This window comes from Lissotriton helveticus, chromosome 7 (assembly GCF_964261635.1).
Source record: "Lissotriton helveticus chromosome 7, aLisHel1.1, whole genome shotgun sequence".
Taxonomy (NCBI): Eukaryota; Metazoa; Chordata; class Amphibia; order Caudata; family Salamandridae; genus Lissotriton; species Lissotriton helveticus.
Window position 1 is genome coordinate 1,621,595,333 of NC_136068.1, and position 22,001 is coordinate 1,621,617,333.

General features: G+C 45.4%; 1 protein-coding gene across 1 annotated transcript in view; it reads right to left on the bottom strand.

Annotated features, from left to right (window-relative positions):
* C7H19orf81 (chromosome 7 C19orf81 homolog) overlaps window positions 1–22,001 on the bottom strand; it is a 576,103-nt gene that overhangs the window by 238,621 nt on the left and 315,481 nt on the right. Inside the window, exon 4 of the mRNA XM_078655301.1 lies at window positions 4,014–4,134. Within this exon, the coding sequence (XP_078511427.1) occupies window positions 4,014–4,134 (121 nt within the window). The remainder of the gene's footprint in view (window positions 1–4,013; window positions 4,135–22,001) is intronic.

The following is a 22,001-nucleotide window of genomic DNA, read 5'->3' on the forward strand; positions in this document are numbered from 1 at the left end:
TTGACTTGCCCATTAAAGCATTTTAATTAAACCCACCCATGACTGGCTTTTAGATTGGAATGTTGCAAAATATATATATAGCCTTTGTCAATCTGGTTTGCCGCCAAAATACAAGCACTATAAATAGCCCATCCCACTAGACCCATGGATAAACATAGAAAACATACTATCATGTATGCAATCAGCGTGTAACCCAAAACGCCACATATATTTGCTTACTACAGCAAAAAGTAAGCATTGTTTCAGGTGAAATATAACATAGTAAACTACATTACATAATGCAAATACTCCAAAAATACTGTTGTTGCAAGCAGCATAGGCAACTAAATACACATGTAAATTTTTGAAGCATCTGCCATAGTGAGAATAATATGGGCTTATAAATTGCACCTAAATCAACACTACCCGCCCCAAACGGAACTGGGGCTCCGGGGTGACACCCACACAATCACAATGGGAAAATGATATGGACATCGCAATGGTAGCAGAAAAAGCGGTTTACACCCATAGGGGTTGCCCCAAGAAGTGGTCGCGAATATGGGGGAAATTGAATGAATCTCGGGTGAACTTGTGTGAGCCACCGTGTACAGAGCTGACACCTGAAAACAGCCCATGAAAGGGGAGGTCCCTGACGGAGTGGCTGGGAATCCAAAATAGTGTGATAGGTGGGGGGTGGTGGGTGGGGATGCTTAACGGGATAGTTAAAGTCGATGTAATGTTCTTGAACCTTGCTGTGTGCAGGCCGCCGGACCATGTATAAGTGATTATTGTAATTGGAAGTGACTGTACTTGAGTATTACGTAATTATATGTTTGATAAAATGAAAATAAAAATTGTTTAAAAAAAAACAATACCCGCCCCACAAGGCAAAAATGTATCGTACGTAGACCACTTTTCGTTGTCTACCCTACGAGGACCCTGAACGGAACCTTCATCTACTGACCATCTAACAATGAGCCACCTTTACCAACCTTATCATTGACACTGTCACCTCCACAGCCTACATTCTCCTCGGCTACATCAACTTTCACCTGTAAGACCGAAACAACCCCTGCTCCACAACACTCCAAAGCTTGAGCAACATCGGACTCACACAGTGCCTCACAGAATCAACACACACCACAGTACACATACTGGACCCTATATTCACCCCAAGCAACAGCATCAAATACAATTCCACCACACAGGTCACATGTACCGACCACTCCATTATCCACTTTCAACATACCTCAAGTGAACACCCCTACCAGGTTTAGCACTCCAAACAGCAGCTGGAGGAAAATCACAGAAGGAGATTGCCCCGGCGCCCTCAGCACTGATCAGCCTAGCCTGAAAGATGACCTCAACAAGGAAATCAACAACTGGATCAAGCACTGGGCAAACTCCCTCACACCCATCAAGCCCAACAAGCATAGTAGATCAAACAAGAAGGCTAGCTGGTACACAGAAGACCTCCGAGACACCAAACGACACTGTAAACAGCTAAAAAGAAAATGGAGAGCCAGCCACGACACCACCAACAGCGCGCTTTACAAAACGCACTTAACATAACATAACATAACATAACATAACAGAATTATCTACTAGACTGCACTCAGACGCTATCACCTGCAAAGTAGATTCACCAATAAAAAAGCACTAGTGGACCACATTGCAAGAAGCTCCAAAAGCTGCAGGGACATTTACTTAAATCATCAAGGATTTCACCGGGCCCTCAGTCACTGTCAACAACATTGCTGCCTCCCAAAAACTCTACGGTAACCTTTTCAACTTCTTCCACAGCAAAATTGCAACCATCTACACCAACCCAATGCCGGAGGACCCATCACTAACCTACCAGCCTCCAACCAAGACAACCACATGACTGAATGGACAACCCTCACGAGAAACAACATAGTGACAATTATACAGACCATTCACTCAGGGGCCCCAACAGACCCATACCCCCACAACATCTACAACCTGGGAATATCACCAATTAGCCCCACCTTGACTGACATCATCAACACCTCCATCATGTCTGCTACTTTCCCAGAATAATGAGAACTTGCAGAAATAAACGCCTTCCTCAAGAAGTCCATAGCGCGACCCTAATCAACTGAGCAACTTCCAACCCATCTCCCTGCTTCCAGCCAAAGGGATTGAGAAGGCCATTAACAAGCCACTCACAACCCACATCAAACTTCACCACCTTCTAAATAACACACAATCAGGATTAAAAAAGAACCACAGCACCGAAACAGCACTCACTGCGACCCCTGATGACATTCGAAACATCCTGAACCGCGGAAAAACAGTGGCCCTCAATCTGATCGACCTCTCATCAGAAGACTCCAAGACATTGGAATGCAAGGATCCACTCCCAAATGGATCTGTTCCTTCCTCACAAGAAGAACCTAAAGAGTCAGGTGGCCACCACTCACATCTAGGAACAAGAAACTGATATGCGGTGTCCCCCGGTATCCACCCTCCGCCCCACTCTTATCAACATATACATGATACTGTTTGCCACCATCATCTGAGCACAAGACATCACTGTCATCTCCTATGCCAATGATTCCCAACTCATCCTCTCCCTGGCAGACAAAACAAACAACACACCAACTTCACCAATTGCATTACCATTATATAAGACTAAATGCGAACCAACTGCCTTAAGTACAATTCCTACAAGACAGAAGTACTGGTCTACAGCATCAAGACCTCCCCATGGGATTCCACCTGGTGACAGTCGGAGCTAAGACCAACACCCACATACCATGCAAGAAATCATCGTAGATGGCAAGCTCAATATGACGGCTCAAATCAAATCGGTGAGCGTCTCCAGCTTCCACATCCTACGCATGCTGCAAAAGATCTTCAAATGGTTGCCTCAGAACACTAGATGGACTGTCACACGCGCACTCTTCACCAGAAGGCTGGACTAGGGCAACACTATCAATGCCGGTATCGCCAAAGAACTCCTACACAGACTCCAGAACATCCAGAACGTAGCTGCAGGACTCGACATCCCACGCTGCACCCACATCACACCGCACTTCAGGAAGCTTCACTGGCTCCGTATTCACAATCACAGCCACTTCAAACTTCTCTCGCACACATACAAAGCCCTACATAACACAGGACTAGAATATCTGAAAAGCTGCTTGCACTTTCACCAACCCACCAGACACCCTCACTGCCTCACTCACACACACATGCACCCACATCCGCAAAAGCTAAACTGGAGGTCGCTCATTCTCCTACACCGCACCAAAGACATGGAACGACCACCCTCAGCACATCAGAGTCTCCTCTTAGCTTATTGAGTTCTTCAAGAAGCTTTCAACCGGGGAACATCCTTTACAACGCAACTTTTACCCCGCACTACCATTACAACGCAACCATTACAACGCAAGTCATTACAACGACTTGCGCTGGAGGGCGCTGTAGGATAGGGAATAGCTTAATTTTCTATCCAACACCTTCCCTACTATCCACAGGGACTGGAGTTGGAATAGAAAATTAAACTATTCCACTATCCAGCGCCCCACAACGCAAGTCGTTGTAACAACTTGCGCTGTAAAAACGGCGTTGTAATGGCATGCGTGGTAAAAGCATGCGTTGTGATGTCATACAACCCTTTCAACCTGCCTCTTTATATGAGCACCTTGGGAACACACACCTACACACCTTGCCCAAGCGCCTGGATACCCTCTTGGGTGATTAGAGCACTTTACAAATCGAAATAAGAAAACTTAACTTCCCAAATGCCAGCCACCTCAATTGCTATCCCCAACTGCAAGTTCGCAGATGTAAGCTTTCAGCCTGCTTGGCCTCCAATTAACATTAATTCAATGCTGAATCCCTTATCTACCACACTGAATAGTCTATCCTTCAAATTCATGAACTAGGGCCCCCTCATTGATCAGTAAGCACAGACAGGCATATGCATGCATGTACACTTACACATCATATAAGCATGCACATGCATACACAGATAAAATGTTTGGTCCATATTATTCTAAACTCACTGTGCATTCAATGCATAGGGTGAGAGGCTGGGCTGCTGGGGGCTTCTCGAATTTTCGTATGCATGGCATCTCCATGTCCAGAGCTTCATATTCGAGGATGATCTGCTTCAGGTGACGTTTCCTGTGAGAATGTAAGACAAAAAGCATTATATATCAGGTGGCAAACCGTGGCCTGTTTTTTGGCCCAATATTGTGTTGGAGGATGTCTCTATATCGTATCTGCATCTCCTCCTCAGACCTGCACATGCAGAGTCTGTGGGAGCACCCGGGGCCCGTCCATATGGGCTAAGGGGCCTCACCCCCACCTTTCTCCTGGCAAGAAGAGTGTATGTCTAGTTGAACAAAGGTCAGCCTGACAAACACTCTTCTTGTTCAGGTCAAGTAGCCAGGAGCTGCAAAATGTGCAGGCTCCTTGCTACCTGAGATAGACTTTGCCACGCTGTGGATTTCACAGCCCTGTGGGTATAACCTCTTCAGCCTGGCAAAAGTGCCTAGAGGCCCCCACCCCTCTTGTGATGACGGGGAGCGTCACTGATTGCCTTGGACCTGGGCACTTTAGTTTGAAGCCCTGAAGCGCTGAGGGCTGAGTGTCAATCAGTACATCTTGTCACAGAGTGGGGTGGGGTCAGGTAGACCCATCCCACTCTGTGACAAAGATGGGACTGCTGCTTCCTTTGGCTCACCTAAGGTCTGCCAGGGAGGGAAGGCAACAGTCTCAAAACTCCTGGGACCTCCGAGGCTTTCCTCTCTTGGATCTGCACAGTGAGTGTGTGTGAGTGTGTAGCTATACATGTATGAATTTGTTGTGATTGCGTGTTGAGAATATGTGTGTGTAAATGCATGGGTGTGAGTGAGTGATTAAGTGACGGTGTATGTGTGACCCCGTTACTTCCCCTCCTTGGTAAAACTACTAGCCGCCACTTTCAGACAAAATATACAGGAAGAATGCAGTAGGTTCTTAGGCTCTTGGAGCAATATACTAGCAGCAGAGACCGTAGCCCTGGCAACTAAGAGGTCGTTCCTTTATGCACCTCACAGAGAGGACAGCAATCAGCATCTGTGAAAAGGCACCATGACATCGAGAAGGATGGAGCGATGCAGCTGGAAGAAGATTAGGAGCAGGTCACCCCTGCTCTGAAAGAGGTTAACTGATGCCAGCAGGGTGCTATTGGAGCTTGTCAGTCTTGCTGACATCCGATTACCTCTTCGTCTGTCTTCCCCGTCTCAGTCCTTACATTATGAGTAGTTTGTCCCTTTCTACAGACACTGTCTACCCAGTGCTTAATTTGAGCCTGTGGTTTCCGGTGCTCGGCACTGGCACTTAATTGTTAACACTGGCACTCATGACAGTCTGCAACTTGGTGGCACTTTCTGTTTAATTTAAAGATGAGCACAACAACAGTTGTTTCTTAATTCAATATACGTTAATAAAATGGACTATTACCTGCCATCCAAACCATTCTTATAGTGTTTGGCACTTGGATTAGTCTGAATTGTCCAATTTGTAAGAGTGTGATGGTTAGTAGTTGTTTTTGTACTGTCGGTGGTAAGCGCAACAGGTGGTGCAAGCTGCAGTGGCCTCCTGACGAGGGCCTGGCACTTATGCTTTTACAAATTAAGCACTGTGACTACCTAACGGAACCATAAATACATATAATCCACACTTTCAATATGGGTCCGCCTATAACCGGATACCTCAACGTACCTAGAAAATGCATCAGTCCCCACCCCACCCTCCCCAATGGCCCAGGTCCCTCAAGGGTTCGCGCATGCGCGGTGGACGTCTTGTTCTTGGTGCCACAGAGACGTTTGCAGCGCGCGCGTTTTTCCAGTCAGAAATATTGTTGATAAAAGCTTCTTTGTGTGTTGTGTGCACTGGAATCCGTTTTCCGATCAGGCCGGCTTTCCTTAAATTTCCCCTGAAAGAGTGAAATAAACCCTGGGAGTGAAAGACAGCACGGCGAGTTTCTTGCAGGGTAAAACTCTCCATGTTTCATTTCTGAATTTAAAGGAGTGAGGTCTCACAGCTGCTTCCGAATGATGACTTTTATCCTGATAGTAGTTTCTTTGTACAAAGAAGAAAATGCATCCTCCTATCTTCTTTCATAAGTAGTTTGGTGGCGGAACGAAGACATTTCCAGCATCACAACCCCACGGAGATTAATGGCCAGATGTAGGTAATTGCATTTTACCGATTCTTAAATACCGAATTTTACCGATTCGGTATTTATGAGTCTGTAAATGCAGTGTAGGTAAAAAAATCGCTATTTTTTACCGTATCTGTAAAAATCGGAATCGGTCATTCAGAATTTACCGATTTGGTATTTACCGAATCGGTATTTACTGAATCGGTATTTCCCATTCATTCCTATGGGCCTTTTGGCCCATAGGAACGAATGGGAAATACTGATTCGGTAAATACCGTTTCGGTAAATACCGAATACGAAAGCAAAGAAAAGTGAAACTGATTCAGGCAGCCAATCAGGTGCCACCACCCTCCCCCTCCCTACCAGGAAGTGGCTACACAGGCAGCTGCAACTAATTAGAAGCTTCTGGAGAGGCAGTTGGAGCTGAGCTGAGTCCCTGAGCAGCAGAAAGAGTTTTGTGCACTTTTAAATTAGAAAAATGGCAAGTAGCACAGACAAAGATCAGCCAGAGAGGAAGAGGAAACTAAAATTCAGCCGCATGGAGCTGCTGGTCCTTGTTGAGGAGGTGGTGAAGGAGTACAGAAAACTGTTTTGCAGGCAGTCCCTAACTGTGGCTGAATCTGCCAAAAGGAACATTTGGCTGCACATTCAAGACAAAGTGAATGCAGTTGGAGTGACTCCTAGAGACATAGAGGACCTTAAAAAGAGGTGGTACGACCTCAGGAGCCTGACAAAAAAAATTGGTGAACACCACAAGCAGGCAAGCAAAACTGGTGGAGGGAAGAATCCAGCACCCCCCCTAACTGACCTGGAGGAGATGGTGAGCTCAACCATAGAACCTGAAAGCATCTGCGGACTGGGAGAAGTAGACAGCTCAGCCAGAGCTGCCAGCAGAAAAGGTAAGACACATGCACAGCAATCCCCCCACACCATCATCCTTCCCTTTACCCTATGTGGCTAAGTGAACCCCAGTCCAGTACAGCTAGCACTATACAGGAGCAATGCATTATGGGACATGTAGTCATGAAATGAAAGACAATGTCATACAGGGTGAACAACCTTTATAACGCAACTTTTAGCAAGCAGTTCTATTACAACGCAGACTTTAAAACGAAAACCATTACAAAGCATTACACTTGGGGGTGCTCTAGGATAGGGAATAGTTTTAATTTACTATCCAACACCTTCCCTATTGTCCACGGGGACTGGTGTTGGAATAGTAAATTAAACTATTCACTATCCAGCACCCACCAGTGTAATGCGTTGTAATGGAATGCGTTTTAAAACTTGTGTTGTTACAGCATGCGTGGTAAAAGCATGCGTTGTAACAACATACATCCTCACACAGCATAGCAACTAGCAAGCTAGGGAAATGATTCCTGACAGAAAAAAGCGCAGGCAACATGTACATTATTCAAGTGAAAACTATTTAATTGTAGTGGCTGTGAGGCAGTAGCACTTAGCTAATGTACGCTCATATGTCCACAGGTGAGACATCTCGCGGGCGTTCCCGGGAGACTGAAGGCACGGCACCAGAGAGGGATGTGAGTCAGGAGTCAGGTCCAAGTGCACAGAATGTATCAGAGGACATAGGTGCACCAAGTACACAGCCACCATCCCAAGACACAGAAATGGCTCCAGAGTTGCAGGCGTCCCCTGAACGTACACAATCCCCTCTGTTGCTGTCATCCCCAGAAATGCCAGCATCACTGCCTGTGACAACACCTGCCGCACAACAGAGCAGGAGGCATCTTGTTGCCCCACTATTGGAAATGGAGTCATCAGCAGGTGACATGGAGGGGGAAGACACACACACCTTGCCTGGTGAAGGTAGCACTGCCGCACTGCAGTCCAGTGCAGAGGTGTTCCGTAGGGAAGCTGTTCTTTTTGAAAAACGCACATTACTGCTAGTGTGTGTCTAGGCGCGCAGTGTGGCAACTTTTAAAAAATAATTTTTCGTTTTTACATTTTGTTTTAAAACTTAAAATTGTAACTGTGTATTTTAATCCCCACCTTACTGCCCACATACCCGCAGTTAAAACGTGCCCCCACCGCTTTTAGAGCGGATTATAGTGCTCAATCAGTGCTGCTCGAGGCGCCCGGCCGCCATCTTGGGACTGCCATTGGATTCAGTGGGCCACCTGTCAGAGCGCTCTAGTGCTCTGCGTGACATCAGGTGAGCCTGTATTTAAGGCGAGCACCTGGTGGAGCTCGACCTTAGGGAAGCTGTTCTTTTTGAAAAACGCACATTACTGCTAGTGTGTGTCTAGGCGCGCAGTGTGGCAACTTTTAAAAAATAATTTTTCGTTTTTACATTTTGTTTTAAAACTTAAAATTGTAACTGTGTATTTTAATCCCCACCTTACTGCCCACATACCCGCAGTTAAAACGTGCCCCCACCGCTTTTAGAGCGGATTATAGTGCTCAATCAGTGCTGCTCGAGGCGCCCGGCCGCCATCTTGGGACTGCCATTGGATTCAGTGGGCCACCTGTCAGAGCGCTCTAGTGCTCTGCGTGACATCAGGTGAGCCTGTATTTAAAGCTCACACCCTCCCGCGCAGCGGTGACGCGCAGCGGAAGCGCCTGACTCTCGCCTGAGTCTGCGCCCGTCAGCGCTAAGGAGGCGCGAGAGGCGGGAGACTCTGATTATAGTAGGGTCGCCGCTCATCCGGACACCATGGCTCCAGGTATGTCACGTGACTTCCTACTATCATTTCAAGAGCCCCAAATATCCTGTAATTGTGCCACATCGCCCCCCAGCTGGCAGGTCCTTTCCTGCTATGCTCAGTGTCACAGGACCTTATCTCCTGAGCCGGCGCTGGAAACACCCATAGGAAACGTATTAATACGGGGCGGACTAATTAATGCTCGCTCTTTAGCGAAGAATGCCCAAAATATATGTGATCTTATTACAGAATCACACTTGGATTGGCTACTAATTACAGAAACATGGCTTAAGCCGTGGTGTAATCCGGACGTTGCCATTGCCCTTCCTCCTAACTTTCGTATTCTGCGGCAGGATAGACCTGACAAAAGAGGCGGAGGTCTTGCTATCATTTTTCGAAATACCTTCAAGTGTTCTATCCAAGAAATAAAGGACATAAAAGAGGCTGAAGCACTAGCCTTTTCTCTGAAAATACACGACACCTTTGTTTTCTCTGGGGCTTTGATATATCGCCCACCAGGCCCCCCCGCTAAGTTCTTGGACTCAGTAGGGGACGTGTTGAGTGACCTAACACTTAGGTTCTCTAATTTCTCGCTGTTGGGTGATCTCAACATGCATCTTGAGTCCCCCAGTGCCCTAGGGGTGAATTGCTTCATGGACATAGTGGAAGTGTTGGGTCTTACCCTTAGAAACCGTGAACCCACCCACCAGGCAGGACACCTTTTAGACTGTGTCTGCTCAAATTATCAGAACCTGATGATCAAACCTTCTCGCCCCCAATTGTGGACAGACCATTACTTCATCCCTTTTAATATATCTGGAGTTTTGAAACCTAGTACAACTTTTACAAAAGGTAAAAATTGTCTCAACACTAACATTATTACAGACTGGAAGGCATTAGCCAACAGGTCTGATGTTATACAAAAATTTAATGACAGTACGCCAGTCATGACTGGCAATACCTTAACAGACAATCAAAATCTATGCAACTGGATTACTGGAGCGGGTTCTCTGCTAAAAACATCTAGAAAGCAGAATTTGAATCCTAGAAAAAAGAATGCTCCATGGTTTTCGACAACTCTAAAACTCGAACTAGGTGATGTTAAAACTCTTGAACGCAGGTGGCGTAGAAATTACGACATTGATGCTCGCAAGGTCTACATAACAGCAAGGCGGAAGTACCATATAGGTATCAAGATGGCAAAAAAAACCTACTATCTTCAGGCCATAGCTTTAGCAGGTCAGGAACAAAAGACCATATTTAAGATTGTTAAGGAATTCATGGACCCTTCAGCTCTATCGCAGGAAATTCCTCCCTCACAAGAGTTATGCAATGCGATATCTGACTACTTCGTGAATAAAATCCTTGACATTACTAATACCTTCCCACCAATACCTGCCACTACGTCGATGGTCGAAGTTACAGTGAACACGACATCTTCTTCCTGTTTTGATAACTTTGTGCCAGTATCCTTGGAGGAAACTGCTGCACTGATTTCAGCCAGTAAATCAGGATCCCCTTTCGATCCCTGCCCCCCTCCGGTGTTGCATCTTTTAATTGATATGGTGAACCCAATGATCAATCGGATCATTAACTCCTCTTTAGAGACGGCAACTATCCCCAACGAATGGAAACTTGCCGCTGTTAAGCCACTCCAAAAAAAAGCCATTGCCGATCCTACTACTCTTGCCAACCTACGCCCGATTTCCCTGTTACCCATCCTATCCAAACTGACTGAAAAGGTTGTCAATAACCAACTTACCACGTTCCTGGAGAAGAATAACGTTCTCCACCCTAATCAGTCAGGATTTCGGTCAGAACATTCTACCGAATCTGCCCTACTTTTTACCGCTGAAACATTAAGGGCAGCAATGGATCGGGGAAATAAGGCTGTCCTTATCCTATTAGACCTGTCGGCAGCCTTTGATACGGTCTCACACACCATCTTAGTGGACCGTATGGCTGCCGCAGGGATAGGAGGACAGGTTTTGGCATGGTGTAGGAACTTCCTTACCAACAGACGCCAAATAACAGTGCTTGGCCCATATCAATCTGAGGTAAAAGAAGTCAGGTCAGGGGTTCCTCAGGGCTCTAGTTTGAGCCCTGTCCTTTTCAATCTTTATATGGTGCCCCTGATGAAGCTGATTATGTCATTCAATATCAGCTCTATTTCACACGCTGACGATACCCAATTGATACTGGAGTTGGATAGGGAGCGGCCTGGTGCCGAGGAAGAGCTAAAGGACTGTCTCACAGCAATCTTTAAGTGGATGAACATCAACCATTTAAAATGCAACACCGGAAAAACTGAAATCCTTCCTGTAGGTAAGAATAATCTTTTTTCCCCAACAGCTTGCTGGCCTGCAGAGGCGGAAGTGCCCCCTAATACTATCATATCGGCCCGCAATTTAGGCATTAAATTTGACCACCAGTTGTCTTTTAAACCCCAGGCCGTGGCAGTAGCAGGTATGTGCTTTCAGATCATCAAAGCACTAAGGAAGTTTTTCGATCTTCTTCCGTTACCAGCGAGGAAAACTGTCGCAGTGGCCTTAATCAGCTCTAGGCTAGACTATTGCAATGGACTCTATGCTGGAGCAAATAAATCTGTTCTCCACAAATTGCAAATGGTCCAAAATGCGACAGCCCGTCTGGTACTGCGCCTGCCTCGTAGGTCATCGGCCTCTGCAGCCTTAAACACCCTTCATTGGCTGCCAATAGGAAAAAGAATTCTGTTCAAAATTCTTCTAATCACCTTTAGGGCTTTCCATCAACGTGGCCCAACCTATTTATATAATGGGTTTAAAAGACACCAACCAACCCGCTGTCTGAGATCTGCCCATCTGAATTTACTCACCCCTCCTCACTTTAAGCTGATGACAAAGGGTGGTAAATCCCTTTTTTCCCTAGGAACAAAGGCCTGGAATAAACTCCCTCCGCAACTGCGATTAATTTTCCAGGAAGCCCCATTCAGAAAAGCACTGAAAACCTGGATTTTTTCCCTGCCTGATTCCACCGTTAGAACCCTAGTGTAATGTGTGTGCAGAAAATTAGTGACATCTTTCTCCCTTCTCACAACTCTTCCATCTGAGTTGGTCGGGCGCCAAGATACTCCTTGGAGTGAAAGTTGCGCGGTAGAAATGTCCCTTACATTACATTACATTACATTACATTACATTACATTACATTACTGTTTCCAGACGCCGCAGGCTCCGAGAAAGCAGTGTAGCTGCACGTTTGGAGGGTCCCAGTGTGTTCCGTGGCCTGGAGGGGAGCATGGTGAAGATCCAAAGGATGCAGGGAAAGGCCATCATGTCTGTCCAACGCCAAATGAGGACCCTAAACAACAATAGGGAAGGGCATCAGAGAACTAGTTGATGTCAACAAGGACATTGCAGCAGGGATGCATGATATGTCGCAATCGGTGCAGCTTCTGTGCACCAAACTAGATAAGGAAATTGCATCTAGGCGCAAGGAGAAGCAGCGTGCGCAGCAACAAAATAAAGCCATCAACCGCCTGGCCACAGCCACTTCCCTGCTATGCAGGAGATGCATAAACATGCAGGAGGGACTCACGCAAAATAGCAATGAGGTTACTAGGGGCATTGCTAGTCTGACCAGTGCTGGTGAGGTGCTGATAAATGCACAAACAGCACAAACTGCTGCTCTGGATGTGCCAGAGAGTGAAGGGAGCACAAGTAGGAGCAGCATGGCAAGCCCCCTTGTCGTAGAAACACGGAGGAGCAGCAGGCGCCAGGGTGAGGCAGCAGCCCAAACGCCAAGTGAAGATAGCCAGCCACAAACATCTGGCACTGGTAGGCGTGGACGAAAATGAGTAATTCAGTTAATGGGGAAGTGACCCAGGACTAACATCATTCAATGTATATTATTTGAGTTGCACAATTGTGCTTTGGGAACCTGCGTAGCGACAAAATTAAACTACGTTGGGTACATACTCCACATGTCTGTGTCTCTTTACTTACTTAAAAGTAGTTGCGTGTGATCTCTTCCCGTCTGTGTCTGCCATCTGTTGGTATTGCCACTCCTGCAGTGTTGGGTTCAGGCAGTGCTTGTTCGTCATCATGGTCCTCATAATCAGATAATTCCACCTCAGTGCCCTTCTTCATGGCAAGGTTGTGCAACATTACACAGGTTGCAATCATCTTGCAGCAGGTCACTGGTGTGTACTGGCGTGCCCCTCCACTTTTGTGGAGGCAGCGGAACCTGCTTTTCCACAGGCCAAATGTGCGCTCCACAATGGTCCTGGTAGATTTGTGTGCCCTGTTGTATCGCCTCTGGCTGAGGGTTGAAGGGTTGAGGTAGGGTGTAAGGATGAAGGACTGGACGGCATATGCACTATCCCCTATTTAAAAATGAGAAAAACGTTACTCACATGCACACATTCACATACATCTGAAACATGTATCAAGGGAGTGGCACACACTGTTAGACCTAGCAAGTAGCCTTCGCCAAATTCCCCCGCTGTCAGGCGTGCGTAGATCCCACTATTCTGGAAGATGTAGGAGTCGTGGCTACTGCCTGGAAACTTGGCCACTATATCCGTGATGATGTAGTTTGCATCGCAGATTACTTGTACATTTATGGTGTGGGTTGATTTTCTGTTTCTGTAGATGTACTCTGTGGCAGCAGGTGGGCAAATTGGAATGTGGGTGCCATCAATGCAACCGATGACGTTGGGGAAGTGCACAATTTGATAGAACCCTGTCTTTGTCCTGAGCAGTTCTGCGTGCTTTTCAGGAAAGGTGATGTAGTCATGCATTTGCTGCATCATGGCCTCTAGGAACTTCCTAAAGAAGCGGGACAGGCAGCTCTGGGACACCCCACCTACCGCAGCAATGACACTCTGGTAACTGCCAGAGGCAAGCAGGTGTAGGCTACACAGCACCTGCACATGGGGTGGGATGGCGTGTGCCCTTGGGGTTGGATGCTCCAAAAGTGGGTGCAGATCCCTGATCAAGTCCAAGATGGTTTGGGGATGTAGTCTGTACCTTTGTTGGATCTCTGCATCAGTGAGTTGGAAAAGGGTGATCCTCTGTCTGTAGACCTGCTCCTCCCTTCTCCAGATCCTCTCTCCTTCTGCCTGTAGCCATCTCGCAATCACGTAGAATGCTGCCATTCTGGTAAAACTGTTGTATTTTGGGCCCTTTTTTATAGCCTGCACCTGGTTACCACCTGCTTTCAATCCATGGTAAATAAAGACTCTTAAATACTGATTTTCATGCAAATTCAGTATTTTAGAGGTTACCTACATCTCAAAATGCATTTTTACCATTTCTTATTTATAGAATCGGTAAATTTACCGATTCTGTAAATTTACCGACTCTGTAAATTTACCGACTCTGTAAATTTACCGATTCTGTAAATTTACCGATTCGTTAAAGTTACCGAGTCGGTAACTTTACCGAATCGGTAAATTTACAGATTCGGTAATTTTACAGAGTCTGTAAATTTACCGAGTCGGTAACTTTAACGAATCGGTAAATTCATTGATTCTGTAGTTTTTTGAGCCCCTACATCTCGAAATGCAAATACCGGTCGGTAACGCCCGAAAATCTGTATTTTCGGCTGTTACCGACCGGTATTTAGCTACCTACATCTGGCCCTTTGTGAGGTGTTGCATCCTGTCTTACATTAGTAAATTATTATTATTAGCACTATGTAAAAATAATAAAACTTTTGACGAGTGCTCCTTGCCAGTTCATCGAAATACTGACCCGTAACGCATATACCTTTTTTTCAGTCTAAATCTGTACACTGTTCAGTGCATGTATCGAAGTCTATCTTTCCCAGCACAGAACGTGTACTGTTCTGCCAGGTACCTCAGTACTGCCCTCTAGCGCTGCTCTGCCAAATCACATGAATCTATACCTGCTGTAATGTACATAATGCACGGGTTTTAGACCCTGCAGTTATAATCAGACAAAAATCACCTCTGCGGAAAAAGGTAAATATATGTATGTGTACATAAAACACCTCTAACTGGTGATAGAGAGTTTAAAAATTATTTCTTTAGATGATATTGGAACAGAGGCCAAGGGAGCAGAAATGGCTTGCACAAGATCACCCAATGTGATGACGAGAGGGCGCATGATTTAAAGTGACGGAAAACAACCAACACGTGTGCATTTGTGGAAGGGGTAGTATAAATGTAGGGTGTAAATGAAGATGCTTCTTAGCAACTATTTATCATTTTTGCAATTTACCCCCTGTAATCGTATTTTATCTTTCTTTGTCTTGTGTTGTTTATTATCATTCTTCAACACTGTTGCGATTGCAAGATGAACACACGGTATAAAAGTATATCTGGTTTTATCCATGTTCCTGCCCCGTGTTCGTTAGCATGCAACATTTGTCATCAATTGCCCCAAATATTCCTTGAAGTAGAGGCTAATCATCATAATTAACTCAAAACCCAAAAAATTATCTGCCTTCAAATGATGCCATTTATACCTTAATACCATGGAGAACTTGATCCATGGCACTATGTACTTACATGGGGCCAGCCCCCTCGAAACATAAACAACCTGATTCACAAAAAGTAGTAAAACTACACTTACATTTTTAGATTTACGTCTGAGTGTAGTTTTACTACTTTGTTCTATTTATGAACAATTGGAATCTGCAAGGAAAGCTGTGCCTGCCGCATATTTCCTTGCAGATTTCTTAGAAAATCAAGAGACCACACCCTCGAGAGGGGATACCGCACCCTCTCTATGGAGGTCTCCATTCTGGCAAACTCTGCACATAGGGGAAGAAAACAAGTTACTTACCTGTAACTACAGTTATCCAGTATTGGTATCTTTCATAGATTCACATGCCTGAATCATTCCCTGTTGCCGAGAGGGAAGTTCCACAGTAAAATACAAAAGTAGTGCCATAAGTCATAAATAGGCCAAAAGAGGCCAAAGGCTATATCTTAGTAGCCTATTTACGTCCTTATATGAAAAAGGACCAAAAGTCAGCTCCAACCAATCAGCTATCGGCACCCTCTAGAACACTCCCAACAGAAGCAGTTCTCCTCAGATTTTCCAAGCACAAGTGGGAAGTAAATATCCCTAAAATCACTGAGAACTGGTTCCATGGGGAGGAGGGTGGGTGCATGTGAATCTATGAAAGATACCAATACTGGACAACTGTAGTTGCAGGTAAGTAACTTGTTTTCTTATCCAGTATTGGGGTATCTTTCATAGATTCACATGCCTGAATCAGAATAGCAAGCAGTACCTCAATTGTACTGTCATTAGCGGATGGTGGGAGACATGTAATTTAAAACTCCCAATACACACCCTCAATTTTGAAACATTGCAAGGACAATGCATAAGGCAATAATCAGACAGTTGCTATCAACATGATAAATATATAAAATGAGAAAAATTGTAGCATGAAAACTGTAAGCAATGCAACAGTAAAGAAAGCTAATAATAGACAAGGTTTAAAGAAATGTAAAGAATCTGACCTTAGCGAAAGAGATGGCGTAACACAGCTTGACCAACCGCTGCATCCTCCTTTTGTGCAGATTGGAGGCAGTAGCGTCTTGTGAACGTGTAGACATTTTTCCATGTTGCATCACGGCATATCTTGTCCAATGTAACTCCAGCAACCAAAGCTGTAGATGCAGCAACAGTTTTGTTGGAGTATGCTTTAACCCTCACCCTGAGAGGTTTGTTCGCTTTCTCGTGGCAGAATTGATTGGCAGATGCAACCCATCTGGCTATTGTGGCTTTTGTTACAGCTGTTCCCTGTTTTTCTTGACTATAGGCCACTAACAGTTGATCTGTCTTTCTAATATCCTTTGTCTTTTAAAGCTAAAACTTCAAACACCTTTTTACATCTAATGAATGTAATGCCCTTTCAGCTGGACTGGATGGATTCGGGAAAAAAGTTTGTAGCATCACTGATTCGTTCAAGTGAAATTGCGTGGGTACCTTTGGAATGAACCTAGGATTCGTCCGCTGGACTACATAGTTCTGTGTAAAACGTAAGAATGGTTCTTTGATCGTAAAAGCCTGAATCTCACTAATCCTCCTGGCAGAAGTAAGAGCCAGCAAGAGGGATACATTCCATGTGAGATATTTGAGATCTGCTTTATGGGTTGGTTCAAATGGCTGTCTCATCAGTTGTGCTAAGACCAAATTGAGTTCCCACTCCGGAGGAGGCCACCACACAGGAGGAAAAGTGCGAAAAAGTCCTTTCATGAATTGTTTTACAAGAGAAGACGAACATAAGAAGGGAAGCTGTAGAGATTTCTTGTACCTGGAAAGAGCAGTCAGGTGAACTTTAATCAACGAAAAAGTGAGTCCAGACTTGGCTAGTGAGATTAAATAAGGTGAAATGTGTTCAGCAGGGGCTTGAACTGGATGAACTTTATTGGTTTCACACCAACAACAAAATCTTTTCCATTTTAAACAATATGTTTTGACAGTGCTTTCAGCACGGCATTTAGACAGTTTGTCCCAACAGTCCTGTGAAATATTGAGATCTTTGAACTCTAGGTATTTAGGAGCCATGCGTGCAAGTGCAGGAATTGCGGATCCGGATGGACTACCTGACCACTGTTCCGTGATAACATGGTCGTTGTCGGATTAAGGCGAATGGGTCTGTCTTGCGACAACAGAAGAAGCTCCTGGAACCAATACTGTCTGGTCCAACGGGGTGCAATCAGAATTAGGCGGCAGCCCTCCAGTTTCAATTTTTAGAGCACCCTGGGGATTAATGGAATGGGGGGAAACGCGTAGGCATAGATCCCGGACCATCTCATTGAAAGGGCATTCCCCCCTTGACCCTGGTTGAGGGATCCTGCTGGCGTAATATTGTAATTTCTTGTTCTTCTGAGATGCCAACAGATCCTGAGCTGGTTTGCTGTTTGCCCCATGCCAATTGAGTTTGTTCTAATTCCTACTTGTGGCAGCCGGATAGAGATCTGCTTAGCGAATCTGCTAGTGTATTGTGCAGACCCCTGACATGCTCCGCCTTCAAGGATATTCCGTGGAACGTTGTCCATTCCCAAAATTCTTGCTCTTCCTGGGAAAGCGTCATGGACCTTGTTCCTCCTTGTTTGTTTATGTAATAAATGCTGGTCGTATTGTAGGGAGCGGACAATCACTGAGGAATCTGCTATCCTTGGAAGGAAAGCCTAAAGCGACAAAAATATGTCCTGAAGCTCCAAACTGTTGATGTGTTGTTGTTTCTGTATCTGAGACCACTTTCCCCGGATCTGTAAATCCTGCAGATGACTCCCCCATTCTTCCATGGAGGCGTCTGTTGTCAATACTAAGTCCGGGATGTTCTGCAGAAAGATGAGACATTGGGCAAGATTTGCTGTTTGGGACCACCAACGGAGTGCATCCACCGTACGTTCAGTTATTTGGATAACATCCACGAAAGAACCCAATGCTTGTTGTCATTGTTTCTGTAATTCCTCTGGAAGAGGTCTAATTTTGAGTCACAGTAACGAGATCAAGTTGATTGCTGAGGAGCACATCCCTAGGAGCGATTTGAATGTTCGAACAGAAACTGACTTTTTTTTTTAAAATGGTTGTCGCAAATTTTTGAAGGCGCACTTGACAGTCTTGAGACAAGAATGCTTTGCACTGGACGGTGTCCAGGGATGCTCCTAGGAATAAAATGTTTTGAGTTGGAATCAAATTCGATTTGCACCTGTTCAAAATGAGTCCCAGCTTATTGAACAGTTAGAGACAAATTGTTGTGGCAATATTGGCTTCCTGCCTTGACGGAGCTTTGATTAACCAATCGTCGAGGTATGGGAAAACTTGGATCCCCCGGAGCATTTTAGGCCAATTAGGCCAAACGGGAGCACCTTGAATTGGTAGTGGGTGCCAGCCACTGTGAATCGTAGATATTTTCAATGTTTTGGATGGATAGGGATATGAAAATATGCGTCTTACAAGTCCAGAGAAGTCATGAAATCCCCTACGCTTAAGCACCCCAGAATATCGGAAAGTGTTGCCATCCGGAAAGTTTGTTTTTTGAGAAATTTGTTGAGATTACAGAGATCCAGAATCGGCCGCCATTCTCCTGACTTCCTTTTGATTAGGAAGAAATGAGAATAGAAACCTGTTCCTCTCTGTGTGGATGGTACTTCTTCTATTACTTCCTTGAGGAGCATGATCAAGACTTCTTTGCACAATAAGTGAAGGCGAGGGGGAGGGGACCCCTGGGCAGAGTGGTAGGTGGTATCTGGAGATATTCCAATGTATGACCCCTGGTGACTAGGTCCAGCACCCTGCGGTCTGAAGTGATCTTGTGCCACCGCTGTGCATAAGAAGACATTTTTGCACCCACGGGTAGCGGAGTAAGGTTGATTGGCACCCTAATAAGCTCATTGCTTTCTGGCGGAATCACGGCCTTGTTGCTGTGTTCGCTTCTGGCCACCCTGGCGTAGGAAACCAGCCGTCGATGACGGCCAGTAAGACGATTTGTTGTACGACTGTCGATATTGAGGTTGGTATTGACGATACTGTTGATTCGACTGACAACCACCCTTGTATGTAGTGAATCCTCGCCCTCTGGCTCCTCTGAAAGGCATACGTCTACATTGTAGAGCACCTAAAGATTTTGCTGTGTCTGTGTCATTTTTGATTGTCAAAAGAGCATCATCAATATGTTTCCTGAACAGTAAATACCTATCATAAGCCATTTCCAGGATTTTCGTCTGAACTTCAAGTCTAAAAGTAGTCGCTTTAAGCCAACCATGGTGCCGAAGAACTGCTGCCCCAGCCAACTTTCATAAGCTTGTGTTGGCGATGTCCAATGCACAGTCAACTGTTTCGAAGGCAGCTCACTCACCCTCTAATAAAACCTTCTGGACCTCCTCTCTTTGATCCTTCGGGATAAGATTTATCAATCCCGCTATATCTGACCACATTTGGGGTCATAACGGCCAATGATTGCTAAGGCATTAGCCGCTTTAATTGATGCTGCAGCCATAGAAGAGAATTTCTTCCCCAAAAGGTCCATACGACGTCCCTCTTTGTGTGGAGGAGTGGTAATAGGTGTTGCAGGGCTTTTAGAACGCCGCTGTGCAACCTGAGATATGACCAAATCTGGCCTCGGGTGACCTACGAGACAAGATGGAATGTTCTCTGGAGCGCGGTATTTTTTCTCAATGCGAGGTAGCACCGACGTTATGGATGCTGGCATGTTCATGATTTTCACTCCCTCTTGCCAGATGTAATCAGTGATTGGAATAGAGCGTATAATCTTTCTAGTATCCTCCTTGAAGTCATGTAAAAAACAGTCTGTTTGTTTTACAGTAATAGGGAGCTGGAACCTAGTGGCTGCTCTCTGCATCAAATTATGAAATCCCCCAATGTCCTTTAGGAGGAGAATCGGAGAGTAAGTGCGGAGGCGGAAATGGTGTTTTGATGATATAATCGTCCCAAGGAATCTGGGGTATTTGCCTGCTACGGTAATTTGCCTTCCTCAACTTCTTCATCTGAGGGGGAAGTGTCATGGTGTCCAGTGTCAGGTGGACCTTGTGCAGGAGTTGGTGTACTAGGTAGAGTAGGGTCTGGTACTGAAACAGGAACCTCTACTTGAGGAAGTGGGGTCTCTGTCGGAATTTGTTGCAGAGGAAATCTCTGCCAATAATCCGCCAACATAGCTTGTAGGTCTTGAATAAGTGCTGGAGGAAGATGAGCCATTTCCCTCTGACGAGATTCTTGTCTGTGATGGAACTGATATGGATGACGTGCACCCATATATTGCTTATGATAGTAATGCTCCTCCTGGTAATTATCGTCCTCATCAGTGTCTTGGCACTTAACGTTGAGTTCAGATGGACTATGACCCACTCTGTATGGATCCTCCTACTCCTCCTCATCATAATCCTCGTCCTCTATAAAGCCCTCTAACAGGTGGGATGGTGGTGAGGTGAAATTTTACTATAGTCCTGAAAAGGCTGTTGAAAAGGCCTCTGAAATGCCTTTATTTGAGAAACTCTTGTCGACTGGGCCGTTGACGGTGTGGAAATAAGAGTGGTATGAAGGTCCCTCGTCGATGGTCCTGTCGTCGACAGTGGTAGGATAACAGGCACGTTCATAGACTATGTCATCTGCGGGCTTGTCGACGACGGTGCCGTCGTTGATGTTTCTCCTGTTGACGGTGTCATCATCGACGGTGTCATTGGAATATTCCTCGACCGTAGGCTCGTCGACAGTAGTCTTGTTGACGGTGCGTCGTCAACGGACTTCGACGATGATCTTGTCATAATAGTAATCTTTGTCGACGAAATAGGAGAGGTAATAGCCGTCATCGAAATAGCTGCTTTCGACGATGACGTTGACGATGTAACACATATCGTCAACGATGATGTACAATTCGTTGTTGACACAGATTTTTGTGTTTTTTACTTACAAAGTCTGAAGAAGATGATCTTGGACGCTTTGTGAGTGGAGTAGAAGGCGGAGACGAAGCTGGCGCAGAGGAATGTTTAGAACTCCTCTCTTTGTGAACAGATTTATCCTGGGAAAGTTTAGGATGTTTCCTTCCCTCACTTGAGGAGCCTTCTTGAGATCTAGCCCTCTTGCTAGATGTGGAAGCTTGGTCCTCTTCCTCAGCCAAAGAAGGAGGACATTCTTTTGACTTGAGCCATTAGAGTAATTTTGCCTCTCTGTCCCTTAGAGTCTTGCTGGGAAAGGTACAGCAGATTTTACAGTCTTTAGCCTCATGTTTGTGATAGAGGCAATAAAGACAATCTTTATGAAGATCATCAACATGAACCCTCTTCTTCCGGCAGGCCCTGCAGGAGCGGAAGAGGCCCTTCTTGTCAGACATATTTGATTGAAGAGCTGAAGAGAAGAAAACTGAGTTGCACTCAGGGAGACTCCCTTCCACACGACGTGCAGTGACAATCTGGGGAGAACTGCTTCTGATGGGTGTGTTCTAGAGGGTGCAGATAGCTGATTGGTTGGAGCTGACTTTTGGTCCTTTTTCATACAAGGCTGTAGATAGGCTACTAAGCTATAGCCTTTGGCCTCTTTTGGCCTATTTATGACTTATGGCACTACTTTTGTATTTTACTGTAGGACTTCCATCTCGGCGACGGGTAATAATTCGGGCATGTGAATCTATGAAAGATAACCCAATACTGGATAATGGAAGCCTCTGTGCAAATGCACATTTAAAAAAATACTTTT